The 27,460-nt window shown below is 37.5% G+C and overlaps 2 protein-coding genes across 2 annotated transcripts in view; one reads left to right on the top strand and one right to left on the bottom strand.

The window, feature by feature from the left end:
• Positions 1–13,266, bottom strand: part of LOC124277897 (E3 ubiquitin-protein ligase MGRN1-like) — a 67,296-nt gene extending 54,030 nt beyond the window's left edge. The window contains exons 1-3 of the mRNA XM_046713622.1: positions 13,091–13,266; positions 4,184–4,302; positions 3,596–3,684 (exon numbers count right to left, since the gene is read on the bottom strand). Coding sequence (XP_046569578.1) covers positions 3,596–3,684; positions 4,184–4,302; positions 13,091–13,181 — 299 coding nt within the window. The 5' untranslated portion in view covers positions 13,182–13,266. The remainder of the gene's footprint in view (positions 1–3,595; positions 3,685–4,183; positions 4,303–13,090) is intronic.
• Positions 13,267–14,166: 900 nt separating this feature from the next.
• On the top strand, positions 14,167–26,597 carry LOC124277942 (UBA-like domain-containing protein 1). The gene is made up of 3 exons (XM_046713658.1): positions 14,167–14,383; positions 14,541–14,624; positions 25,153–26,597. Exons 1-3 carry the CDS (start codon positions 14,276–14,278, stop codon positions 25,318–25,320), a joined length of 360 nt encoding a protein of 119 aa, XP_046569614.1. The 5' UTR covers positions 14,167–14,275; the 3' UTR covers positions 25,321–26,597.
• Positions 26,598–27,460: the final 863 nt, after the last annotated feature.

Genomic DNA, 27,460 nt, shown 5'->3' on the forward strand with positions numbered 1-27,460 from the left:
TATCAATGGCAAGCAGTATGTTCTTAACCAGAGTTCATGTCAGGTGGACATTTGTTGCTATTAATTATGTTCGGTTTTCGATCTAGTAAGCGTATGCACAGCTCACAAGCCAGTGACACTTATTATCGGCATTAATTTTGTTCCATGTTATTTCTGAAATAAATATTTTTTAATTTAACATTACACCTTACTATCAAATTTCTAAGCTATGAACAGTTTGCTCACTTCAGTCGGTGGGAAAAGTTGCATCAAACTTATAACACGAAAATGGGGAATCAAATACTTCCTGGTCCACCTGACTGTAGGCTATTAGTTACTGTCATAGTCTAAGTATCCCGTTATTTAAAATGAATGTTCAGTCAGAAATGACCGAAGCATACTTGGTAAGTTACTGTAACACTGACTAAACTAAATGTTGATCATCCCCATGGTTGTTGTGGTTTTGCTTGTCTAACATTCCCACGTTATTTTCAGTAAAATGCTAGGTCTACATTATCAAAGTAAGGTGTTTACATTGTGTATTCTTCAATTTTCCCCAAACGAATCAGTTTATCATTTTCGGACTTTATATTTCTCTTCTAAACGAGAGCCAGAAATAAATATGTTTCCCGCTATAACGGGCGCTATGGCATGACCGTCCTCGGCAATGTTCATTCGGTTTTCGATCACCATGGTTTTTCATGATACAGTATTAATTATTCAAATTTACTTAGTCTTTGTTCAGGATATGTAGACCAAATAAATTTATTATGGTTTACTTGGTTCACCGAAACATTTTGCCAATGAGAAAAAAAATATAGTGATCGAAAACTGAACGAATCTGGTTACAATGCTCGCAACGAAATCATACTGCAGCAGTAACTGTCCCACATGTAAGACGTGAATCATGTAGCTAGTTACAATAGCTATTTAAGTTATCAATTCAAGTTTGTATTCAAGGTTAGAATGTATAGAAGCGCTGTCCAGTAATCCATGTCTGTTGTAAAGGGGCAGAGTTATTTCCAACCCAACTTTATACACGTTGGTGTTAAATCTACACACGTTGACCCCCAAAAACTTTAGGCTATAATTATTACACAATATATTTCAGCATCGGACTAACTAGATTTATATATGCTTGGGGAATCTAGTTCAAGTTGTAACTTGTTATAATGTGGAACATTGTTATTTTTGTTGCAGCAAGGGCTAATATGAGACACAAGAATTCGCAGATGCAAACAGAAGTGATGGATTTATTGAGGATTACATCAAATAATCCAGGAGCTGTGAATCAGTAAACGTAAGTGCATCTGTTAAATGTCATTGTCTATATACTTGTTGGTGACGCTTTTGGCTTTTATTGCAAAAATGGATTTGTACCTGCCCTCAGCCTCTGACCAACAAGAGTGGTGGGGTAGTGGTTGCTATGCAGTGTGATTTGATAATATTATATATATATATTCAAGGATTTCCATTATTTTCCATTGTGTGCTGGTGTCCATCAAACACTTGCATATACATAGGTGCTGGAAGACTTCATTAACTGATTATTGTCTCTTGATTTGACTTAATACACATACTATACATTTGTTTTCTATATTTCAGAAAAAAATGGATAAAGTCGAAAACCAAAGAAGAAGATTCTGAAATAATCTCGAAAAGTGTAATGCGTGTTTGAAAGAAATTAATAAAGAGTGTTGATTACATGTCTGCCATTCTGTTTTTATGTTCCTTGTTAAGAGTAACAATGTCTATTTTCTATAGACATGTAACCTTATTGTTAACGGTTAGTGTTTTACTGAAAAGTTAAATCCATATCTTGACAGAAAATGTTATTACAACGCTTCCTGAACCATAAACATTCTCATGGATAAAGGTTTTCAGAAGCCTTTTGGTGGTTACTGAATTTTATAACCAAACGCTCATAGAACACACTGTTTCTGGAACCATACAAATTCATATGAATAAATTGTTTTAAAAACATGATATGTTTAGGGGATGTTTCTTCACATTTATATATATGTTTTGATACACATTTAAGATAGTATTCATTTATGAATTGTGGTACGTGCTATCAAATATGTATTCACGGTTGAGAAGTGAAGTGAGCAACTAAACTAACGGGTAAAAAGAAAACGATGATAAGTCGAAATCACTGATATTACAAAACGACAAACCACCATTGTGTAAAAGGAAAGTGAATTTTAATATCAGGTGTATGGGCATGTGTATGTATGGGCATGTGTGTGTATGTACATGTGTATGTATGGGCATGTGTATGTATGGGCATGTGTATGTATGGGCATGTGTATGTACATGTGTATGTACATGTGTATGGGCATGTGTATGGGCATGTGTATGTATGGGCATGTGTATGCACATGCATGTTGCCCATACACCTGATATTAAAATTCACTTTCCTTTTACACAATGGTGGTTTGTCGTTTTGTAATGTCAGTTTTTTCGACTTGGTATCGTTTCTTTTGCCCGTTAGTTTAATATTGCAGTGCCTATAAAGTGACGACGTTGCGTCGATGCAGTGCCAATAACGTATGCTGACGTTGAGCCGACGTAGGGCCGATGCAGGGCCGATACAGGGCCATTGAAGTTTGCCAACGTTGGGCCTACGTCTATACGATGAGCAAAACTTCATCGGCCCGATGAAGTTTGCCGACGTCGGGCCGATATTGCACACGACGTCGGGCCGATGTCGGGCCGATGATGGCATGCTACCTGGGATACTATTGCGATAGTGATAGTCTATTGCAACCAACTATTGCAATAGTTTTTCTCTCCTTGAGTTGTCTCATTTCCCAAATGTATAGTTTATAAGGAATAAAAACAAGTTGAAGTGGTTTCAGTCTCTTTTAATAACTAACAAGAAACTTGAAACCCAGATCAAGTTTGTTTTAAGAGGTAAAAGGGGCGGATAACTCTAAATCAAAGTGAGAGAATCTGGTACTTCCTGTATTTTGTGCTGCGCATTTATCAACGGATGTCAATTACTAAACTATCAATAGTTACACATACTACAGATGCATCGATAGATTTTCATTTCTACCATCAACTAATTGCTATCGGAGACTCAACAATTGCAAACCATCTAAGTTGATGCATTGTTACAGCCCTATTTACGATACAATTAGACTGTGCCATTGCAAAAGAAACTGCTACTCATATCAAGACTGAAAGTATATTGTTCCCAGATATGCAAGCAGAATGAGGCAAAGAATTTTGAGTGCTGTTATTTGCTGCTAATAAGTGTTTCCCTAACAACTGGTATTCCTTTATTACATTTGTGATAACATCCTTGCACTTCATATACATGATTCAGAACAATGCCTGAATGCGGGTAAGTACCATACAGTTGTAGCTTCATCAAGACTGGTATAAGAACTAGTGCACAAACCACTGTCGCCAAGCATACTGCAACAGTTCATGTGTGCTCTACTCCACAAGGCAGCCTGCCATTGTTACAACTGTTGCCATTGAATTTGAGAAACAAAGTATGGGAATTATAACTATCAAGTTGTGTGATGTGAAGCATGAGCCTATGACTCCCTACAGTTAGCTCCACCAGTCTTTCTTCAACACCTCTGTCATAAGAACAACCAACCTAATCAGTCGAAGAGTGTCTTTCCGGATGTAGACCAGGCTCTTCAGGGTTTTAGTGGGTTCATTTCCACTGGGTACAGGGTAGGGAAACTGAAACAGTCATTCAATCATGAATATAATGAATACAAAGAGGACCCCTCCAAATGGTCAACAATCTTGTTGCAAGTATCAAATGATACAGACATCTGTGTCCATCACATCAAATAGGTTATAAGGTGATATTAATTTTCATGGAAACTTTTTTTACTTCTACTTTTCGATGCAATGCCTTCATCAAAGAGGCCTGTAAATATGGTTATCTGGATCAAGCAAACCACAAGCCAGAGCAGTAATGGGGACCAAGGTCAGAACAAGTCCCATTTTATCCCATGTTGTTGGAGGCAGCTAAATTAGACGAGAACATGACTTGTTGGTTTACCACCTTTGCTCACAGTATCACTTATTGGTTTGCTTGATAGATTTGCCATTATAAAGTTGGAATACTGAAAGTCTCATTGCTAACATCAGTCATTATCTGATGACCATGTTCAACCAGAACAAAGCAACTACAAGCTGTGATTCCGAAGAAAAGAACATCAGGAACACTTACTGGCACAGGCTTGTTGCCAAGGAAGTTGAGATCTTCATTTTCACCGAAGAGGTATTCACCAGGCTGGGGTGAGTCAAACCGCTCTCCTCCCATAATAAAATGACTCCCAAAATACTGACCTGTCAGAAGAAAGGTAGCATCAATACATCAGTAAACAATATCACATGCATACAAATTGCCTGGTCCAGAACGAGTGGAAGAGGTTTTCCCATTACAAGCTTGGATGATGACAACAGGTGTGCATGAAGCTGATAATTGCCCAAGTAAGTGGCACAATGCAGGTTCATCAAGCCTAATTGTGTTCATACAGAACTAACAGACATTCCATTAACATATCATAAAGTCTGACTAAGTGGAAATAATTCAGCTTCTTTTTTCATTTCATAGTTACCACTGTCATGCCTATTAAGAATATCAATTATGTGCTATTTGACAGTGTTATTTGCTGAGTGATACTGTACATGGTCTACTAAAAAGTAATAATGTTTCAGAAAGCTTTTGTGAAAGTCATCAGTTATTTGTAAATTTAATAAAAACAACAACTAAAACTGTTGTTATTTAAAATGGTGGAAGGTTATCAAAAAAAAAGAAAGAAAAGTTTTTCAATGGGAATCATCTAGAAATTGTACCATCTTACAAATATTTAGATTGGGTTTTTTTAATCCCTGCCATAGGCCAAATATGCAAACAGTGCAGATTGTCAAGTGAAAAACATTTTGTATAGTGTACTCAAATCTTTACATATGCTTAATCCTCTGCCATAGGATTTTTTAAAAAAAAATTTACACTAAAATTAGACCTATTTATCTCTACGGTTCAGAGTGAGTGAGTGAGTGAGTGAGTGAGTGAGTGAGTATGGTTTTGCACCACTTTTAGCAATATTCGAGCAATATCACGGCTGGGAACACCAGAAATGGGCTTCACACATTGTACCAATGTGGGGAGTTAAACCCGGGTCTTCAGAATGACGAGCGGACGCTTTAACCATTAGGCTACCCCTCACCCGTATCATGCTTATGGTTCAGAAATATGGGGTGTAAACTAAACATAAAGAAGTTGAAACTACACAAATGTTTGGGAGTAAACGTTTTCTTGGTGTTAAATCCTCCAAGCCAAAACATGTAATCAGGGAAGAATATGGATGTTATCCAATGTATAGTTTTCCTTATAAAAGTTGTGTAAAATGTCCAACATGCGTCCTATATGCATAAAAATTGACAATTGACAAAATTGATTAAATTGATAAAAAAAATGTTGTGGTTCCGATTACACCTCTTCAATTTTTGGGTTGGTAGGTAGGAATTTTTTTTTTACATAGTTTTTTAGAAGGAAAGTACAAACTAATAACACATGTATCAATGTGTAATTGTTTATTCAATCAAGCTTGCGGCCATCATGTTGACTTTCTCTATCAGAATGACCAATATCTGTCAGTGCCGGGAAAAAACAATGGTATCTGAAAGCTTATTTTATTCAGTCCGCTTAAAAAAAATAGGGTCGACACCAGAATTCAAGGGTCGGTTGGGTAATCCGAGCCACAACATTTTGTTTTTTAGGCCTCAAGTAACAATAAGTTATCACTGAGTCTGCTACTAGGCGGGTTATGGTATCATTTGCAATTTAATTACTGTATCAATGTGATGATCATGAGATACAATACAATAGCAGTAACTGAATTACACTAATATTACAACATAGTATAAATAATAATATTTAAGTGTCTGGGACCCTCATTTTGTAGTCCAGTACCCCTGAAAATTAAGAGTACGTGTCCCAGGGACCCTCAAAAACAGAACTCACGGTAAATTCATGATGTCTGATACTGGGTTTCTAAAAATAAATGATGCAAGTTATTAGGTCTAGATTGTGTGAATTGATATTAAATGATAAACTATCTGGGGCACTAAAATTAAACATTCTCTACCTGCATGGATTTAGCTATCTCTGGAAAGAGCAATGTGTAGCTAGTGTCAGCAAGTGTATGTTGGTGTTTGTATACAGACTTCAGGAATGTTCTGAACAAGATTGGCAGGCAACCCTCAATAGTAACTCCAAATATTCATCTTTATGTTTCTTTCACATTTTCCTTTGGCTCTGAGCTGTGTATCAAAGAAATCAAGTTTCCAAAATTCAGGGCTGTGATGTTTCTCAAATTGGCTGTCACATTATATATTGTAAGCAAACAAAGATATCTTGAAGATGTTTACCAGTTTTTATTAGTGTGAAAGTTATACCAAAATTTAAGATCTTTGTACCTGACTAAAAGTTCTATTTCAATCCTACTTGACATAAATTTAATCTGTAATCTCATACATTCACTTCTCTCATAGTCATTTGCAAATATAGAATGGGCCACTGGCCTCCACTACAAAGAAAAAAAGGTTGATTGACCATGACAATGAGGGTTTCATCACAAAGCACTCATTATCGTTGATTGTTCATTGCTGTCAATACTAAACCGATTCTTTTAAAGAACCATGGATATCATGAACTATCTCAGCTGACCAAGGAAACATGGCATCGATGTGAAACAGCTGAAACCAAAAACTCAGTTGAATGATGAACCTGGGTTAAAATACCCCGAAGAGCTTCAGAATATTTCTGAAATATCATATTAGTACAAAGACACGTACATCGAACAAGATACTTTGTACATCTTTAGATGTATAGAATATTGTTCCTATGTGTGGATATTGACGGATATATTCCCCAAACAAGTTAACAGCCTGATATTATAGTAAAGTTGTAATCGTTTGGTTGTACATCGAACAAGATACTTTGTACATCTTTAGATGTATAGAATATTGTTCCTATGTGTGGATATTGACGGATATATTCCCCAAACAAGTTAACAGCCTGATATTATAGTAAAGTTGTAATCGTTTGGTTGTTTATATGATATTTGCATTTTGTTCTCATTCATTTGCTGTCGCATTTGGTGTGATGCCTCATTGGTTACTGATCAAACAATTCCATACATAAAAATTGTTAAAGGTCACATAAACCCTAGGGGGTAAAAATACATAAATCACTAACTGGCATCGTTATAAATGAAACCCTGTCATTAAAACTACTCATTTCGACCTTTAATTGACTTAAATCGACCTTTTTGACAACAGTGCACAATTCTCACCCGCGAACGAAATTTCAACCAATCAGAGCGGCGCGACTCTGTGACGTCATATGAGGAATAGCTTTGAGGGCCGATGCAGAATTCATCTACATTTTAGGGGGTAAATTATCTTGTTTACAGGCTTGTCTAAACCTGAAATCGTGACAATTGTTGTGGAAAATGAAAGCTATATGTTCTCACAATCTACTGTCATTTAATTTTGTCTCCTGCTTTGCCTAGTTTCCGAGTTACAACTTGTTCATAGACGCTTCTGTCACAATTGATTGGTGTCGTTAGGCCCTATTTGTATAATGACTGATCCAAATTGATCCCATTTCTGTGTTTTTTTACCTCGATATTTAATCATGTCATGTAAAAATCTGTTTGTATTCTCAAAACAGTGTCGGCCCATAAGTTTTCACATGCAATACAGCAATTAATACTCCCTTGTTGTAACCCGTGTTAGGTGGTATAAACCGACACATGTTATTTGTCATCATTCACTTGATGGTCAGTTAATGAATTTATAACAGGTATAATTAGTGGTAACACACTTAGATTACCCGACAAAGGTTCCCATTTGGCATTTCTTGTGTCTGGAGTAAATATTCAACATTATAAACATTGATCAAAGGATTAACCGATAACACGCTGATTGATTAATTACTTTTATCTTACACAGCGGAATTGTCAAAAGGTAGTGTTTATGTATGTAGATTTACTAATCTATACTGAATACACTCTGCCGTGTCGGTGTCTCGCGTAAAACAACGCCCTTCTTTCAAAGGATTAACCGGCAATACATTGATTGATTGCCCATTATTGGCTAACTAAATTACTGTTTTAATGAAAGGCGGACATTATGCAATTAGTTGCCAGGTGTGCTATCTTGGGTGACCAATGAGACTATACACCAATACCTGAAAAGATTTATCACTTTTTCAGATATTAAACTGTTAAAAGACACATCATTTGGAACAGTTTTGTGGATATTGATGGATACATTCCTCAAACAAGGTAATGGCCTGATATTGTTCCTATAACTTTAATCTGTTTTAATTTTAATATTTGCATTGTTTTTTATTCATTTGTCGTGAGCATTCAACAGAATCATTGTTTTCGCTAGCGTGAAGTGTAATGAGACAGACAACATACACTAGGGTGTGTGTGCGAATTATGATTCACATTGGCAAACTATAAAATGTCTAGATATTACAGTTCTGTTATAAATTCACTATAAGTATCAGCAGATCGTCAGCTTTTATTTAGTTTCAAAATGCATAAAAGTATGATAATAAACTAATTAGGATTATAAGACCAAATATAAAGACGCATACATTGACTAGTATCTACATACTGGTGAGTGGACATTAACCATGTGAATGTAGCAAGAAATTTATCGCTAGTATTGTGACTTCGACCCCCACCTCGCCTCGCGGAAGAAATAGTTATGTTATAAGTTGTGTCATGCAAAATCCTTTTGGTTATGATTCCAATACATATTTAACTTTGAGTAGAAAGTAGTTTTGATTTTCTAACCTTGATGAAAACAAACTATAATCTCATTAATTCTAACAGACTTTACGATTTTCAAAATGATGCTTACCGTCGGGAACATCCGCCAGTCTGTGGATAAATGCTATTTAGGTTTGTTTTCACCGACTTACAAAATCAAAACTACTTTCGACTTGGTAGTAAAATATGTATTTTATTGATGGCCAATAGGATTTTGCATGACATAGCGTGATAACATAACAATGTCTCTCCTGGCAGCGCAGGTGGGTGTCAATATAATACTACTTACAATATTATTGTTACTTCGACCACAACCTCACTTCCGAGGAAGAAATCGCTATGTTACAAGTTGTGTTATGGAAAATCTTTATGGTCATCAATCATATACATATTTTACTATACCTAGTAAGTAGTTTTGATTCTTTAACTTCCGTGAAGCGATCTGAACACAAGTAAGATATCGCTTCAGGCTTCCACAACGCCAAGCCGCGACTCACAAACATAACCCATTTAGCACGAACTGCGCGGGTCCTGTGGAAATCTGTGCATGGTGACACCATCACCCGACCCCTAGGAGCAATTGACGACAAAGCAACGATTCGCATGTCGTCGCTCAGGTCGAGAAATCATCAAAATGATGAGCGTGCTACACACTTTCTATACAACTAACTGAAAATCGTTCCTCATATGACGTCACTGCAGTGCTCTGGCGACAGAGTTACGTAACCTGTCTGTGGTTTCGTTGGCGGGCGAGAGGGAAGCAGGCGACTTTTTGGCCACTTTTAATCGCTCGGTATTAATTAACCTACAAGTTTTTAAAGAATAAATTTGGTGTTCCGCATAAGACTAACCACAAATCTTTCATATGTAATGGTTAAAAGAGTAACAAAAAACAAAGTTTAGTGGTTCTTTAAAAGTGCTATTAACATGATTAAGTTTTTAAATATATTGAGTAAAAGCTGCAACTAAAATAACTTGATATTGGAATACATAATTTCTAATAAATTAACGCCATCATTGCCACAAAAATCTTTACTGGCTAGGCAACAGTTATGGCCATATTTTAGCGGTATTTACAAAATTACTCCGCTGTTCGTTAAATTATTGAAACAAAATTAATCATGATACTTAATTAGCTATTCACCGATGTGTCCAGCCCAATCACTGCCGTCGATCATGATTTTTAAATAACACGGCGGAAGGGAATCATGTCAGTATAAACAGATGTTTTCTCACAACTGTAACAGTTATTGCCATTTAGAAATTCTCATGCCATTCGTGAAATAATATATATACCCTCGCGTCATGGGTTTGCGTGGTATTAAGAAATTTACGACTATGAATATGATCGCTCATATTGCCAAGTCATATAAACATAACATAGTGTTAGACGACATACCTTTGTATCATTTAATGTCAATAAAACACTTTTGTCATTCTGAAGTTAATTGTTGTCCGTATCGGATGACAGGCGGCCATTGTGCACAAACTCTGGTGACGTCATATGTTTCTGTGGTATTTCCTTCAGATCAAATTACGGGCGCACAGCACATGTCACAATCTCACACGTTGTCAACAGCCAATCAGGGAGTGTCAATTTAGGTTTACAGTAATATCGAAGTTGATAAATTGTAATACAGTAAACGATTTTGTAGAATTAACACAATAGTCACATTTCTTCAGCATAAATTTCCAGTTCATAAAATATGTAGAGTTGATACGGGCTACGTGAAATGAAAAGTGAAAAAACAACTTAAGAGATGACCCTATCGGGCTTCTATAGTTTAAAAAATTGAGCTGGGATTCCCCCCTTAGGTCACGTGATTGTTTTTATTGACGACATCAGCTAGCAGACGAGCGATGTTTGGAAAACTTTGAAGCTGAGTAAGTTTATAGAAAATGTTTGCAAAGATCGCACAAAAAATGCATTATGTGCTAGACATAAAGTTGAATTAGTTTTTAATAGTATATGACTGTTCGTACGCAAATTGATGAAAGTCTGAACATTTTTTGTTCAGACCCGTGCCGATCAACTGATGAACGTAAACAATCAATAGGTGGCGCGATTTGGCGACTGGCTCGTGAGAAATTATGTCATTAGAAAATACCCCGGAAACGTAAGTACCATGGAATCATATGACAGCATGGTATTTATATCATTCATTAACCTCAAATAACTGATTGTGTGACTATTGTGTATCTTTTACAGTAGATTGATAGGGAATAAAACAATTAATGACTTGTGAACTTGAATTTGCTATTATAAAAGTCTTGGGACATACCCCGACTAAGTTAAAATTTTGTTATAGGGTTCATTACTTTATCTTTAATTTTTCTCTTAATGTTACTTACCGTGAAGAATGTTCTTTTGCTGTCCTTTATTGTTGTCAAATACCGTGGGGAAAAAAATACCGGAATTGTAATTGACCAGAACCGTGCATGTGTTATACTGATGTACTGGCAATAACTGTTACGTGGCAATAACTGTTCGCTAGCAAGTAGAATTTTGGGGTTTTTTAAAACTGAATCCCAGATAGATTTGTGAGTGAGTGTGAGTGAGTTTAGTTTTACGCCGCTTTTAGCAATATTCCAGCAATATCACGGCGGGGTACACCACAAATGGGCTTAATCGAACTCGGGTCTTAGGCATGACGAGCCAACGCTTTAACCACTAGGCTACCCCACCGCCCCGGCTTACTTTACAAGAAAATACACACTGTAAACTTTATATCTGCATATATAACTGTGCCTAACAGAACAAAAAAATATAATTCAAATGCTAAATCATCATGTCTTGAGACAATCTATCTCAGATTTCACATTTTACTGACCAGGCTTGTTTTCAGCCATTTGTTTACCTGACGTCTCTGAAGGGATACTATGTACATTTTTATAGGGAGTACTGCACTTTACCGGGCACACTTTTTCCCGATTAATTAGCGGTGCTGGGGTTCCCTAACCCTAACCCTAAGGATCTTAAAGGGTTCCTAACCCTAAGGATCGTAAAGGGTGCCTAAACCAGGCCTACCAAAGAAAACTTTCCCACTGTGCAGAAAAACTCAGAAAAGCCCACATTAATCGTGGAAATAGCAAAATAAACACGTTACCTCGCTTCTGAAACAGTAGAAACGGCAACTTTAAATCGCTAACACTGCATCATAAAACGAGGAGCCCGCAACTTCGATTTTGCGCATGCGCACATGGAAGAGGAAGTCTCGACCGCATGTTGACATTTTCCAGCTTGGACAAATGTTACATTCCTTTTTAAGTATTTCTGTTGTGTTATTTGGCATTTATCATCATGATACTTGTGTGCACACTTGTTTAGTTTACGTTTCATTCGTATGAAACGATTGACAGCAATTATTTCGACATATTTAATACTTTTTCTACGCTAGGCGATTCACGGTTGCTCAGAATTTGGAAAGACGCCCGGATCATAATGCGCATGCCCAGTAGAGGTCAAAGTTCACTGATATAATAATGTTGCAGTTTCATGGTTTTTCGTTGCCGTTTTTACTGTTTCAGTAGCGAGGTAATGTGTTTATGTTGCTATTTCCACGATTAATGTGGGCTTTTCTGCGTTTTTCAGCACAGTGGGAATGTTTTCTTTGGTAGGCCTGTAAACCCTAACCCTAAGGATCGTAAAGGGTGCCATACCCGAACCCTAAGGATCGTAAAGGGAGCAGCGAGGGCTGCGCCCGGTAAAGTGCATTGTAGCCTTTTTATATAATGCATCAAACTGATATTCACCAGAAGTTTCGCAGTTTAAGTCTTGTTTGCATTAATCAAGAACAAAAACATATGTCAGTTTGGCTGTACCTCAATATTGTAAACGATTTTGTTATGATAGACAGTTTCAGAGTTTTGTTTCCATTACAGCATCCATTCAACAGCCTGTTGGATCCATTATCTTAGCTTCCTGACTTCTGACGCAAACCACTGTTTAAAAAAAACTACTGCAGAAGCATACATAAGATCAGTGCTCGCCACAAATCATCATAGATATACCGAAGCGAATTTAAGTTGAGGCAGTCAAATGCAACGAATCCAAGTCCTAAACCTTCCTTTGCGGGGTTTTAAAATGTTGCCTGTTTCGGATGACGACATGTATTAGCGGTTAAGTTAGCTCTTATTCATATTGTCATCGACACAGAATCATTAAGATGAAATATATGGTTGTTCGTTTTAATTCTCATTTTCTGTGACTGACATCCAACAGGAAATCTTTTAAACCTTAGCCAAGTGAAATGTTCTCTGAAAGAAAATCGCGTTCTTACCAGTTTTAGGTGGATATCTGTAGGCATTGCTAGCCGCTATGTCCACAGATTCCACCCCTGTATTCCTTCTGGAAGATAAAGTTGCTCCCATTTCCCCGATCTAGACTGTCATTATTATTATCACGAGAACTACTTCTTCCCTGTCTCAAAACATGGCCACTGATGACGTCACGGGCACTGGCTGGTCTATAATTTAACACGAATATTAACCATACAACTAACTTTTGTGGGGCAATTCCATTGCACGCTTGTGCTGAGATAACGTAGAAATGTCGATTAATTTTGATGATGTCGCATTGGGATCGAAGTTAATATACAGGTTATAGCACGGGGCACATTTTCTTTTCACGTCAAAATACACATCTAAAATTATTTGATTCACTAAATTGTTTCTTCAGCTATATCATATATATATATATATATATAGTGGATAGTGATTTGATTACAATCGTTGGGGTGTTTATACTCCATGTTTGTGTGTGCGTCTGTGTCTGTCTGTGTCTGTGTGTTTATTTGATAATGACTGCCAAACTCTCTGAAACTTTATTTGTGGATCGGAATGTTTTGTTTAACAATACTAACAAATGCACCATAGTTGAATTGATAAATGATCCAAAGACTAAGCAACAGAATACATGTTTTTGTAATGGTTCGCAGTGTCAAATAATATACTAGATATATGTATAAACTGAACTTCGGTGGTTGAATGTCTGTGGCATTGGTCCGTCGCATACATAATCGATACTGGCCACTTTCGATAAGACCATTAGATCGTTGAAACAATCAACATCCTCAACCATCCTTGCATAGATGAAGACATTTGCTGTTCCACAGGTTATGTATTATATTGTCCGTGCAAAGATGTCTTGCTGTTTATGTTATTAATTAGACTCCAGTATTGATATTCAAAGATCTCCCACGCCCTGGTAGTAAACTGTGTCAAGGAAATGGAAGTGTATAACACAATAGGTAAGATAATATGTAGCTGCATAAAAAAACTGTGTGATAGTTGTCCGATGTTTCCGACAGAAAACCGCCCACATGAAACTGATTGTTACTTGTCGTACACCATATGCTATTTCTACTCATTCTTCGATCAACAACAACTTGCACTGCGACTTGTGTTTACACTTTTTGGTGCTATCCGACACTTGGAATTTTTGCCATTTCACAACACATATAACCATGGATAACCTCAAACAACAGGTTATGATAAACCAGTTTGTCATGGCGGCTGGTTGTCACGCAGAACAGGCGAAACAGTTATTGCAAGCAGCGAAATGGCAGTTTGAGGTAGGTAGTCTGGCGAGTTAGGATGTAAACATGGCGAATGTTTATCATTGGAATAGGTCACATTCGGTGCCGATTCCTGGTATCGGTACTAAATCATTTGCTATAATCCATCGATACATCGAAAGATTATTCATTTCTTTATCGTTTTCCTTTGCAGGCGGCTCTTAGTATGTTTTTTCAAGATGCTTCATCGCCAATTTGTCGGACATGTAACGGAAACCACGCCAACGGAAATTACCCTGTGAGTATTTGGGCCAGAGACGTCCATATTTGATGACATCATTCCGGCAAATGTTGAAAATGTGACATGCGTTATATATCCTTCCAGTGACATCTCATTTCAAAAGTGTAATAGTGTGCATTTCGTTTGTAAGGTTCGCTATTAAATAGAAGTTATGGTATTCGAGGGTTTAAATCACTCGTTCCCCTCTCTCATTTGAGTTCGCCGTCAGCCGTGTTGTGTTTACATGTATTGCGCATGCCGCACCTAGTTCGGTTTGCTTTGTTTAACAAAGGATCTCACTCAAATAAAGGTGATGCCATTTGAATAATGGATGTTTCTGTTTAAATCTTTAGTTTCAGTTTCATTTTTGTAGCCAAAATATATGTATTTGGGTCATTGGCTGACTTTCCTGGTGAATGAATATTATAATTTATTCAGTGCCACATTCTGGTAATTTGGGGAATGTACATAATGGTTCATTGCAAATAATGTGTAAAAGGTATTATGACATCTGATGATGAGTCAGTCTTCATTGTCTATTTTCTATTAATCAGTCACTCTTTGATAAACAATGCACTCAGTTCAGTATATAATTGTTAAAAAACATTAACTTGATATTATTAAATGCATTTGCCGTATTTTAGTGAACATTGATTTCAAAACAGTGTTTCAAGACCCACAGAAGGCATTGTGATAACTTATAGGTTTGTGAAGGGATGTCTTTTACCTGTTGTTTCTGATAGATAAAATGAGCATTCACCAAATGTTAACTTAGTATTGTTTTCACCATTGGCATGATTAGGTAAATGTGTGTAAGTACTTGTCAAAGAAAATTTGGATTAATGTTGGTTTTCTTCCTAAGACTAAGGCTGGCTGAAATGTCTTGCATCACTTACAAAGCAACCAGAATATTACATATTTTCAGTATGCCATAATTTGTAGATGTTAACACTAACAAGTACAGAGATATTAATTTTGCATGATATGTCATACAGAATGCAATTTCAGACATAAATATGAACAGCTCAGCCTATATTTATGGACAACACAACATTTCATTACTATTTACTTTATCCAGTTCATGCACTCAGTGTTTACTTTAACTCTGCTTAATAATTTCCAAATACATTCAAGTAATTGCATGCGACTATGTCAACTTTGTTGTTTGTTATTGATGATATCCAAGCCAGAAAGATTGCCAACTAGAACCCATTAGTTGCCTCTTATAACAAGTAAAGGTTGCTGAAGAACCTGAAAAGTTATACCAGTGAATTATGTCCATCCGTATATCCACCCGAAGACTTTTTCATTCGACCAATAACTTGAAAACTGTTGGCTGGATTGTTTTCAAATTTGGGAACCACTTTCTTTGTATAAAGGAGAGGTGCAATGCAAAGTTTGGTTCTGATTTTCTAATTTTTAAAGAGTTATGTTTACAATTTATTTTGAACTTAAAGAACGTATAAACTTTGTTTTTTTTGTACACTTTTAACCATTACATATGAGACTTGTGGTTAGTCTTAAGCGGAACAGCAAATTCATTCTTTAAAAACTTATGGTTAATTAATACCGAGCGATTAAAAGTTGCCAAAAAGCCGTCTGCTTCACTCTCACCTGCCAACGAAACCACAGAGAGATTATGTAACTCTGTCGCCAGGGCACTACATCGAACCAGAAGTGAAGTTATGTGAGGAAGGATTTTCAGTCAGTGGTATATAAAGTGTGTAATAAGCTCGTCATTTTGCGGATTTCTAGACGTTTTCATCGAGTAAAAAAATCAAAACTACTTACCAGTTGTAGTAAAATATGTATATGATTGATGACCAAAAAGATTTTCTATGACACAACTTGTAATATAACGATTTCTTCCTCGGGAAGCGAGGTTGTGGTCGAAGTGACAATAATATTGTAAGTAATATTATATTGACAGCCACCTCGCTTCATGGATACACGCCCCTCTGATTCGTTGAAATTTCGTTCGCGGGAGAAAAATTGTGCAGTGTTGTCAAAAAGGTCAATTTAAGTTAATTAAGGGTCGAAATGAGTAGTTTTAATGACAGGGTTTTTATCTTTAAAGGTCACATGCAACGTAAAACACAACTTTGCAGATTCTGATACCTTTCGGTATGGACTTACCGAAACAAATCATCTAAAATGCAAATCCAACTTATAAAGTTGAAAAATAATGCGATGAAAAAAACCGCGCGAAATCGGAGTTCAAACGATTCACTAATTTTCCCCCGACTTTTCGGGGGAAAACTGGTTTCAACAGCTGGGCTGCACTCATAGCACGTGCGCAGTGAAATAGGTTCGCGTAACTTGGAAGCGGGCTGTCCGGTGAATACTCGGTGAAGGCTTTGGTGTGAGCTATTTTCCTAATGTTTTGTTGATATCTCACAGGCGCGAGCTTTTTTATATGTTATGACAGTAAATAAACTGTTTATATAATTTCATTTGTCTATTTCACCACACATTCTTCTTACCGAGTCACTTTCTCAGTTCGATACTTAAAAGCAATGTCATTATTTAGCGTTGACAGAATTTCTAACTGTGATATAGATATGTCGTTGTCACAGACAAAACTCAATGTCTTGTTTTATTGACACCTGTGTGTCTGCCTGCCTGTCTGCTTATGACAATATTCAGTACACAACTGCGATCACTGACCACATGCAATTTGAACTTAACACCAATCAGGCTATACACCATAAACAAAACCCGATTTATGGCCCGAGTTCGGTCTCTGTCACATTATGTAATTACACAGACAGGCAGGTATGATACTTGAACACATGACATGTTATGATGTCTGTTGATTGCAAAATGTTATACACAAAAAATGAGCATGTATTTACAAAACCCAACATCTCTATATATACACACACAATGAGCCGTGAAGGCGGCATCTGCAAATGAAACAGCCGTTACACTTGAGTGCACACCCACCCGCTCTGACTGGGTTCGGTATCCCGGCTGCTTCGTTTCTTGGGAAGTAAACCCAAGTACACAATATTGCACTTTTAATTTGCGATTGTACGCTTATGATTTTGTTTATATGTTTTTTCATAACCAGCAATGTAGATTATATGTCATGAATAAGTGATAATTGTGTTTTAATTATGTTCAATTGTTTGGTTGCATGTGACCTTTAACAATGCCATTAAATGATTTATGCATTTGTACCCCCCTAGAGTATATGTGATCTTTAAGAAACCCTAGGGTATTTGTTTTGTTCAACCAATAACTTGAATATCTTTGAATGGATTGTTTTCAAATTTTGAGATCACCATCCATATCTATAGGAGAGATGCAGTTCAAGTTATATTTTGATGTTTTTAATTCATAAAAATTCATCACAAATTACATCTTATTAACTCTACAAAAAGTCTGACATCAATTTTGTTCAACCAATAATCATAAACAAATTACTGAAGTTAGTATTCCTAAATGAACAATTTTTTGGGTGTTTTTTTCAGGTATAGTTTTGAAATAGATTAAGCATTATAAAACAAATTTATTGAACATTTGCCAAAATATTCAAGGAAAACATATGTAATGACCAAACTTCTGTCTTCTTCAAGCATTAGGTCATTTCAAATTTTGCTTGAAGAATGCAGCACCCTAAGGAGAAGCTGTCAACTAAGAGTAATGTACCTTTCAAATTTCAAAATGTAACCGACTTTGTAAGAATGTTAGGGCAATGTAAGAAATCCAGTTGCAACATGTTGACACTGGACAAGATCTGAGTTATGAGATGGTTGTGAATTTTTTCGAAAGCGGTTTGGTAAACAGCCATGTTTTCATCATCATTATGCTTTGTGTGGCTTTGGTAATAGTGATATTAGTGTCAGGAATTGGATAATAGAGGCTGATCATTCATTTTATAGGTCAATATGACCAACATGAGAATAAAAGTATCTTACAATTCACATAGAAGAAATATTATCATGATTATGGTTCATTTTCCTTGGTAATTTAGTCCTCTAGAAGTACTATGTACTTGTTCATTACTTCTCAAAATAAATCTTCAGACATGGCACTTGGAAAGGATTTCAGCAATGCAATACAATAAGCAAAGAAACCATGGCAATATCTCCTGTTTGAAATTAAGTTCATTTCCCAAGATCATTAGCAGAAGTGAAATATCATGGTTTAATATATTTTGGTGCTGTTTGTTCCCACTGACTGACGAAACCTTGTAACATGGCTATGAACAACCAATCATTGAGCCTATTACCTTGGCAACAGAATAACTATGCATCTATGAAGCCTGTTAATTTGATAATAAACCAACCATGCTCTGTTGTAAGCTATTAATTTCTACATTGATAGAACCTATTTACTTAGAGATAAACTAACCACTGACCGCTGAAAGATGCTATCTTGACGATACACATAATTATTGCTGAGATAGACCAAAGACTGCTACCAAACCCCTCACTGAAGAAAGCTTTTAACATGGAGATAAACCAATCAATCATTGAATCCCAGTCTAACTGAAAACATGCATGCAAGCACGCACTCATGCACACACACCTAAAAAAAGTACATGTACTAGGATCTGTTCTTTTCTGAAAATATTAAATTCTAAGTTGTGTTACATTTTGACCCTTCTAAATGGCATTGTGTGTATTTATGAAAATTCTAAGGCTGGAATAATGTAACTATACTGAAGGTTGCCTGAGAGAACAATGTGTGAAGCCCACATCTGGTGACCCCTGACATGATATTGCTGGAATATTGCTAAAAGCAGCATGAAACCCAACTCACTTACTCACAAAGATGGCATATGCTAACATTTGTTCTCTAACTTGAAACAAAAAATACCTGATTATCCTGAATGTAAATGGTCAAATGTTAATGTCTTTGGCACATTAGATAGGTTTGATTGGACAATCAGCCTGTTACACTTTTATAAATAGAATAAGGGACATTTTTCAGACAGGAAGACATTGAATTTACATCTAATGGTGGGTTTGTCTAAAAGATTACAGTGAACCGACCTTTCCAACCAATCACTCAGTGTTACCAATTACCTTCAAAGAACAGTATAGCATAGTATAATTCTCAGGCAGCAAAAAGCAAACAGGCTCTTTATAAGCCAATCACTTGTGAGAAGCCATCGTTAAACCTTTAATAAATTTAGCAAAACAAAAGCTATTTGCAGATAAGTTTTTCCCATTCAGAACATTAGCATGGCAAATGTAAGCAAGTGGAAGTAATACATGATTTTCTGTAGAACCTGAAGTAAGCCACTGAAAGAAATGTGTAGTGAATCAAGGAGGCATGTGACATATCCGCCACACCTGCTTCTCATGTGGTTACGGCATTATTGAGTAGCTATGGTAACAATATCCAAGTGTGCCAAGTCAGTCCCACAGTCAGTGGTCTCATTGTTCACATCTGATGTAGTGTATCAGTGTCATGCCAACCATTCTGTGTATATATGTATTCTTTTGTCTCTGTATGTATGTGTGTGTGATATAGGGGCGTTTGGTGAGTGAGTGAGGTCAATGCACACAGTTTTTCATAACTAAAGAATGAGCAATCACCATAACAGAATTATGAACAGTGGGATCAACATCACTATAGGTCATCACAAGAATTGAAAACATTTCATTTTCCAGGACAGTTTGGTTCAAAGCTGGTTATCATTTTAATTACCTGTTGACACTATGTTGGGAGGAGCATTTTGTCGTTTACAAGGTACTATTGATGATGTTGCATCATGCCATGGTCCATGAAAGATGCTTTGACAATAGGATCAAATCGTACCCTTCATACTAAAGGTTATTTGTTCACTACTTAAATTTTGAGCCACACATAGCCCTCTCACTCAACGAGAAGTTGCTTCAGGAAGTTTGGCAGGAAATGAAACAGGCTGCCTAGAATACAGCATGGTACATAAAGGAGTTAGCCAGAGCAGACATTACATGCCAGTGTTGTTTAGTACAGGTCAGGTCAACATGCAGACAGGAGATGTCAGTGTTGTTTGGTACAGGTCAGGTGAACATGCAGACAGGAGATGACAGTGTTGTTTGGTACAGGTCAGGTGAACATGCAGACAGGAGATGACAGTGTTGTTTGGTACAGGTCAGGTGAACATGCAGACAGGAGATGTCAGTGTTGTTTAGTACAGGTCAGGTGAACATGCAGACAGGAGATGTCAGTGTTATTTAGTACAGGTCAGGTCAACATGCAGACAGGAGATGTCAGTGTTGTTTAGTACAGGTCAGGTGAACATGCAGACAGGAGATGTCAGTGTTATTTAGTACAGGTCAGGTCAACATGCAGACAGGAGATGTCAGTGTTGTTTAGTATGTTTAGCATATCCATGCACGTCCAGTTAGCCCTGAGCGTATCTGGACATCATCCATGCACGTCCAGTTAACCCAGAGCGTATCTGGACATCATCCATGCACGTCCAGTTAGCCCAGAGTGTATCTGGACATCCATGCATGCATGCATGTCCAATTAGCCCAGAGAGTATCTGGACATATCCATGCATGTCCAGTTAGCCCAGAGTGGATCTGGACATCATCCATGCACGTCCAGTTAGCCCAGAGAGGATCTGGACTCATCTAAAAACACCTGCCCATCTAGGATTCTCCCTGTTTCTTCCCTCGAAACATTATTAGCGTTTTAGTCTGTGTAGAATGTGGCTATTGTTTTACAGTGGTACAGCGTCTCGAAACAGAGCATGCAGATTGGCAATTTCTAATCACTGTCATTGTGTTGGACTCTATTTCTTAAAGCCTGGATTTTGTGATTGTTTCATCCTGTACTTGTGTTGTGGACTAAGGACATTCTATGCAGGATCAATTACTAACATTTTTAAGCTTTATCCATGTTTGAAGTTTTCATGAAACATGTTGTGATGTTCAGTTCACTTGGTCTTTAAGAGTACTTGTTTATTTGTTTATCAAATAAGTCTGGAGTGAAATACCGTGGGCAGTACGCAGTTTAATTTTCAACTTCCTTGTTCAAGATGGTGTATTGAAAGATTTTCCTGAAAGCAAAATAGTAAACTTTGTTATATGAATGAAATAGTTTTGGTTTCTGGATTGTTGACTTGAGCGTATATTGTGGCATATTTCATGACTGAGTGATTGCTGCCAGGATGACGACAACTTCAACAGATATTTGTGGATTGTGATTACAAATGTATTGTAATGTTTGATACAAATATTGTGGAATTTGACTAGATTGGACATATCTGGCTGAGTCATAATGGGTCTTGGGCAACTGTCAGCCAGTTTACAGAATGCCAAGCCCTGTCATTGAATATGTGGATTCTGTTGAATCATGCACCTGTCATTTCAGGTATAACTTACAAATGAAAACTGAAAATTCCCTACCAACCCAGTAAGGCACCTACAAAACATTTAGATGTTTCATCTTGACATTGTAATCATTGTAGCAAATAAAACCAGGACATCTGGTCCCTGTTCCACACAATCAACTTCGTGCTGAGGCAATCATAACTTCCATATTTTAAATAGGATTGTTGTAGCGTGGAGGTCGCATTGGGGAACAGCCATGCATTGTGGGAAGGTGTTGATGGTCATCTGACATTACAGATGTGTTGTTATGTTTAACTGTATGAATTCAAAATTGAACCAAAATAAAACCCTGATCATCATAATAGTTATGAAATGTCTGACTTCTGTTGATACATTGTTGTGTCAGTGTATCATAAGAGATGCTGACATCTGTTCCGATAATCTCCACAAACACTCAATTTGGTTGCATACATGAATACATGGTGTGTGTACTTTGATGTGTGAATGTGTGTCAGCCTGGGTGTGTCATCCAGTGTGGCCTGCTGTGTTTGTGTGTAACCTGCAGCTCATGTCAGCAGCCTTTGTTGATAAAGTGTTTGTCTAGGTGTGGTGTTTACTGGTCTCGCCTCAGTGAACCAGTTCATCGGGATATTTAGGCCACAAGTCCACAGGACATGTTGCCAGCTTGTTAATGTTTGGCTTGTTGTTTAGGTTCAGAGTCTGGTGTTCGGTAATCGGTCTCACAGTCCCTGAACCGCATTATTTTCCCTTTTGCCCTGCCCTTTCTGCAATGCTAAAGACCCAAATGAAGCAAATCTAGATTGCCTCTGAATCTCACTGGGGCTCTTTTGCAATTTTTAATGAATATTTATTTCTATCAAAATTATGTATATTCAGATACTATGTGTTGGTCTAGGTGTTTGGGGAAGATGTATGGAGCAAACTTGAGTATTGTGGAGGCTGTTATGGGCTGTGTGGTACTGAAGAATGTGAACAGAAGGTGGAGTTGGTGGACATGGTACTGTGGACAAGTGTTATGTGGCTGGGCCAGTCACATGCTAGATATGGCCCTCAGTTCTTTTTGAGTCATAACAAGGATGTTGTTACAGCCGGAGAATAATATTAAGTGATTGTTGTGGTGTCATTGGTTTAGCTGGTGTTATTGATAAAGCATTTTAGCAGCAGTGGTGCATGTATAGGATTGAAAGGGAAATTAAGAACCCTTTTGAAAGGTATTCTATACTATTTACACTTTGCTAAGGATCAAATCATGGATTCAACAGAAAACTATGATGTGGGGTCAAATTTGGTTTAAATATCTAAGCTTATTGTAAGCATGGATCCTAGGTTTCAGTATGTCATTTCATCTTGTGGATCCCATACCTGCTACTGACAGGTGTTGTGTTCTTGTCAATGACTCATTCCGTGATTTGCAAAATGGTTGATTGGTGCCATGAAAACCATTTTTGTGGTTACTCATGTATCAAGTCCATAAGGTTAGATTAAAGTGGCTCTTTGCCTACAGAGGTGTTACCATATTATTATTTATCCAGTTTTAAATGAATACGATTTCAAATTATAAATCTACGTTTAAGTAAAGTTTTGAATTTTTGTGATCCTTATCAAAGTGTGAGTAGTATATATGCTACATACATTGTATTAAGTGCCTAGTTCCAAAAGCTGACCAACTTCAATCTGTTAGTAACTTTTACAACATTAGGGAGATATGCCCCTTCCTTTGCCACCTTAAGTGAGTGAGTGAGGATAGTTTAACGCCGCTTGTAGCAATATTCCAGCAATATCACAGCAGAGGACACCAGAAATGGGCTTCACACATTGTACCCATATGGGAAATTGAACCCGGGTCTTCAGCATGATGAGCAGACCACTTGAACCACAAGGTTCAGGGCTCGATTTAAGAGATGGCAACCAACTTGTACCAGGTGCAACCAAAGATAAAAACCTAGTTGCTCCAGCCAAGTTCCAGTTGTACTCATTTTATTGCAATATGTTATGAAAGAAATGTGCTATTGAATTATTCAAAGTTGAGAAGAAAAATGAGCTTACATACTTATGCTTATAATGTTAGATTTATTGTTGATTTATTTCTCAAAAAATTACTAGACTAATAACTAGGTTGCACTTTGTAATTTTGGGTTGCACCAGTGCAAGTAACAAAGCACTAAATTGAGCCCTGAGGTTACCCCACCGCCCTATGCCACCTTAAAGATATTTGGGTAAAAGGACCTAGTGACACACAGAGACAAAGTTCTAAATCTTAATTCAATGGTATTGTTTTGATAGTTCATTAAATACTCTTGTATGTGACTCATCACTGGTCACTGACTGATCACTCTTGTTGGGTTTCAGGGGTGGAAATAACCCACTGCCTGACGTCCGAGTCCAGTGTTTTTTTCTGTCGGGCAAGCAAATTTGTATATCACACTTTACCGGTGTCCAGTTGCCTTTCCAATGTTAATTATGTTGTTTATTAAAACATCAGCAAGAAAACGGTTGGTATAGTGGAAAAATTATCAGGGCAAGTGACTTTACATGTGCCACTGTACCGGAGTACACTATCAATTTTAAAGTTATTTCCACCCCTGGGTTTTCTGTAACTGCCAGATGATTCGTTCTTTCAAATATTCCAAAGCATGCACCATGAAGACAATATTTCTGGCTAATCAGTCCTCTTTGCTGCAATGGAATGCATACAAACAAATAACGATGCATAGTTTATCAGATTCTTTCTGATTACTTACATGACTCATTCATGTGTATAAGGCATCTTGTCCATTCAAGATACAGATTAACACTTTCTAATTGTTTATGCTTTAAAGACATTACTTTACATAGTATTAGTAATCAAGACATTCTTTAACAGTTATGTTATCTCCAAAAGGTGTCTTCTTCTGTTGTATAAATAGAAAGATTTCATTCCGCGAAGATAAATTAGGTGAGATGCATGTTAGTTAATGTACTAGTGTTTTCTTTCTTGTGTCACCACAAAGACTTGAAACAAACTATAGCATCAAATATATCGGTGTCAGCGGTTTTGTTATGTATTTCATTTGATGATGCTAGTCCTCCTTTGATAGAGGTGCAACATTAGTCACATTTCTCATTCACAGTCAAGAGAAACTGTGAATCTACAGACTAATTTTTGTGTTAGTTGCTGCCATATTTTTCCTTTATATCTTCAGGAATTGTGTCATGGTGCATTGTTTATAATGGCCAGTATTAAAATATTGCCTCTGTTTCAGTTGTGTACTCCAGCCAACACTCCTGCCACACCGCCCAACTTCCCAGATGCACTCAATGCACTGTCCAAGCTATCCACATCAGACAAGTTTGGGTCCTCACCATATGCCTCATCACCTCAGCAGCTGTCTCACTCACCCAAGAGCATGGAAGTAGAAGCACAGCGATAAGGTTCTGGTCAATGGGCTGGCCAGCAGAGTCAGCTGTGGATGACGTGTTGATGGAGGGCTTGGTTGACATGCCACACATACACCCATGTTGATGCTGCATACATGCATGCTGTGTAGTGCGCTCACCTACAAGGTGGCGATAGGACAAGAGGAACACTGGGGATATAAATACTGCCGTTTCTGTTTTGTACTTTTGGATGTGAAAAAAAACTCTTGGCGAAGATCATGTGGAAAATTTGTTTAACTTTGTTTCTATATGCTGACATTTATAGTGCTAGTGACAATTACTTTTGCGTCTGAATTTTCTGCTTTTTCTCACTTTGTTCTTGTTTTTACGTATCATATCATGAAAATTCATGACATCACCTTTGTCAGACCAGACTGAACAAGAGTTATTTGGCTCCATTGTGTTTCCCCTGTGCACATATGAGTGGATGCATGCACTATTGTCTACACTGATGATGGAAAGAGTTATTGTTTTGTTTGAGTACTTGTAATGAGTGTGTGATGGAACAGTACAACTGAGAGTAGTTGAACCCGAGCAGAATACTGCCCTACCTGGAACAGTGCTGCCCAATAGAGTGTGGCTAGCTGGGCAGTCAAGAATGTGTGTGTGTTTATGTGCGAAAGCTGTCAGCATGTAGAGCTTCGTCTGCCTTGGCCCCCAAACTGGTTGGGGGGCGAAGCTCTCGGACTGTCCTCACTCTTTCCACACCGCACCAACATGGCACATGATGCTTAACAGTTTCTTTGGACAAGTATGAGGACAAAGCTATCTTCGGGACAAGCCAGATGATGTCCTAAACAGTGAGGACTCGACTGTTCTGTGGACAAGCACGCCGACAAGCCAGAATACATGATGTCTTCAGGACAGGCATGCATGCGAGCCAGATGACAGGTTGTCTTCAGGATAAGCATGAAGAGAAGTCAGATGACGTGCCGTCTGCAGGGCAGTCAAGGTGATGCTGATGCACTGGCATGCCCACCAGCCATCATGGTAGCCAGCGTAATTGTGACTTCATCAGTAAAGACATTTTGAAAGATGCTTTTTTGTCAGTGACACTTTGTATAGTTCCCATAGTGTTTGTGGTTTATTTGACTTGAACAATTTACATTATGTATGGACATTAATATTGTGTTTACTTCCTACTACAGTTTCCATCAATTTGGTCTTCATAGCTCAGAATATCACTATTGTCTCACTTTTTGTGTGGAAGCTTCACTCATTTACATTGTATATTGTCATTATCCATTAAATGACCTATCCCAAATGTTAACTGTGCTCAACTTTTTTCTTATTTCCACTTAATTAGGATTTGGCAGAATTGTCTATACAGCCACAGTGGAGCGGTGGATTCATTGATAAACTTCCATATTGACACAGTGTTGTACAGTCACTTAGTCTTAAAACTAGGTCGTTATTACATCGTTAAGTTGCAAATGTTTCGGTGTCAGCCAAAGTGATCATAAGGGCATGTACTTGACACCAGACATTTTGATCAGCTTGCAGGTGGTCATCAGTGTTCCACCTTACAGTGGGAAGGCAAATTTCTTCTCATTGTAGCAAGACTGCCACCACACTTAGAAGCTCTCTGTGGAATACAAGTGGCTTTAACATTTCTACTCGGAGAGTGTGTAGTCGTCTCCATGAGGCTGCTCTGCGGTCACGCAGCCCACTTACTTGGCATCGCAGTCAGGCAAGTTTGCATTGTGATGAAGGTCACATCAATTGAACAGAACAAGATTGGGCTCCAGTACTTTTTCACTGATGAATCGAGACACTGTCTAGACTTAACAGGTGGCCATGCATAAGTATGGTGGAGACAAGGCAAAGCATTTAAGGATTCCATCATAGCCGAACATGACCGGCTCAGTCATGAATGTGGTGGTATAGGTACATCTGTAAGAACCAACCTTTGTCATACTGCAGACATATGCGCCACTGTAATAGCATTTTTTATGTTAACATAGGATCACATGCTTGTTGAATTGACATTATCCTTATGGCCAGGTCATTCATACCTACTTACAGGAGACCATGATCCACATGGAGTGGCCACCCAGTCACCCGACTTCAACTCTATTATCTTACTGGAGAGAGGCAACCGAACAGACACTTGCTTGTAGCATGAGACCATGC

Source organism: Haliotis rubra, unplaced genomic scaffold (assembly GCF_003918875.1).
Source record: "Haliotis rubra isolate DU_JTF1 unplaced genomic scaffold, ASM391887v1 Scf23, whole genome shotgun sequence".
Taxonomy (NCBI): Eukaryota; Metazoa; Mollusca; class Gastropoda; order Lepetellida; family Haliotidae; genus Haliotis; species Haliotis rubra.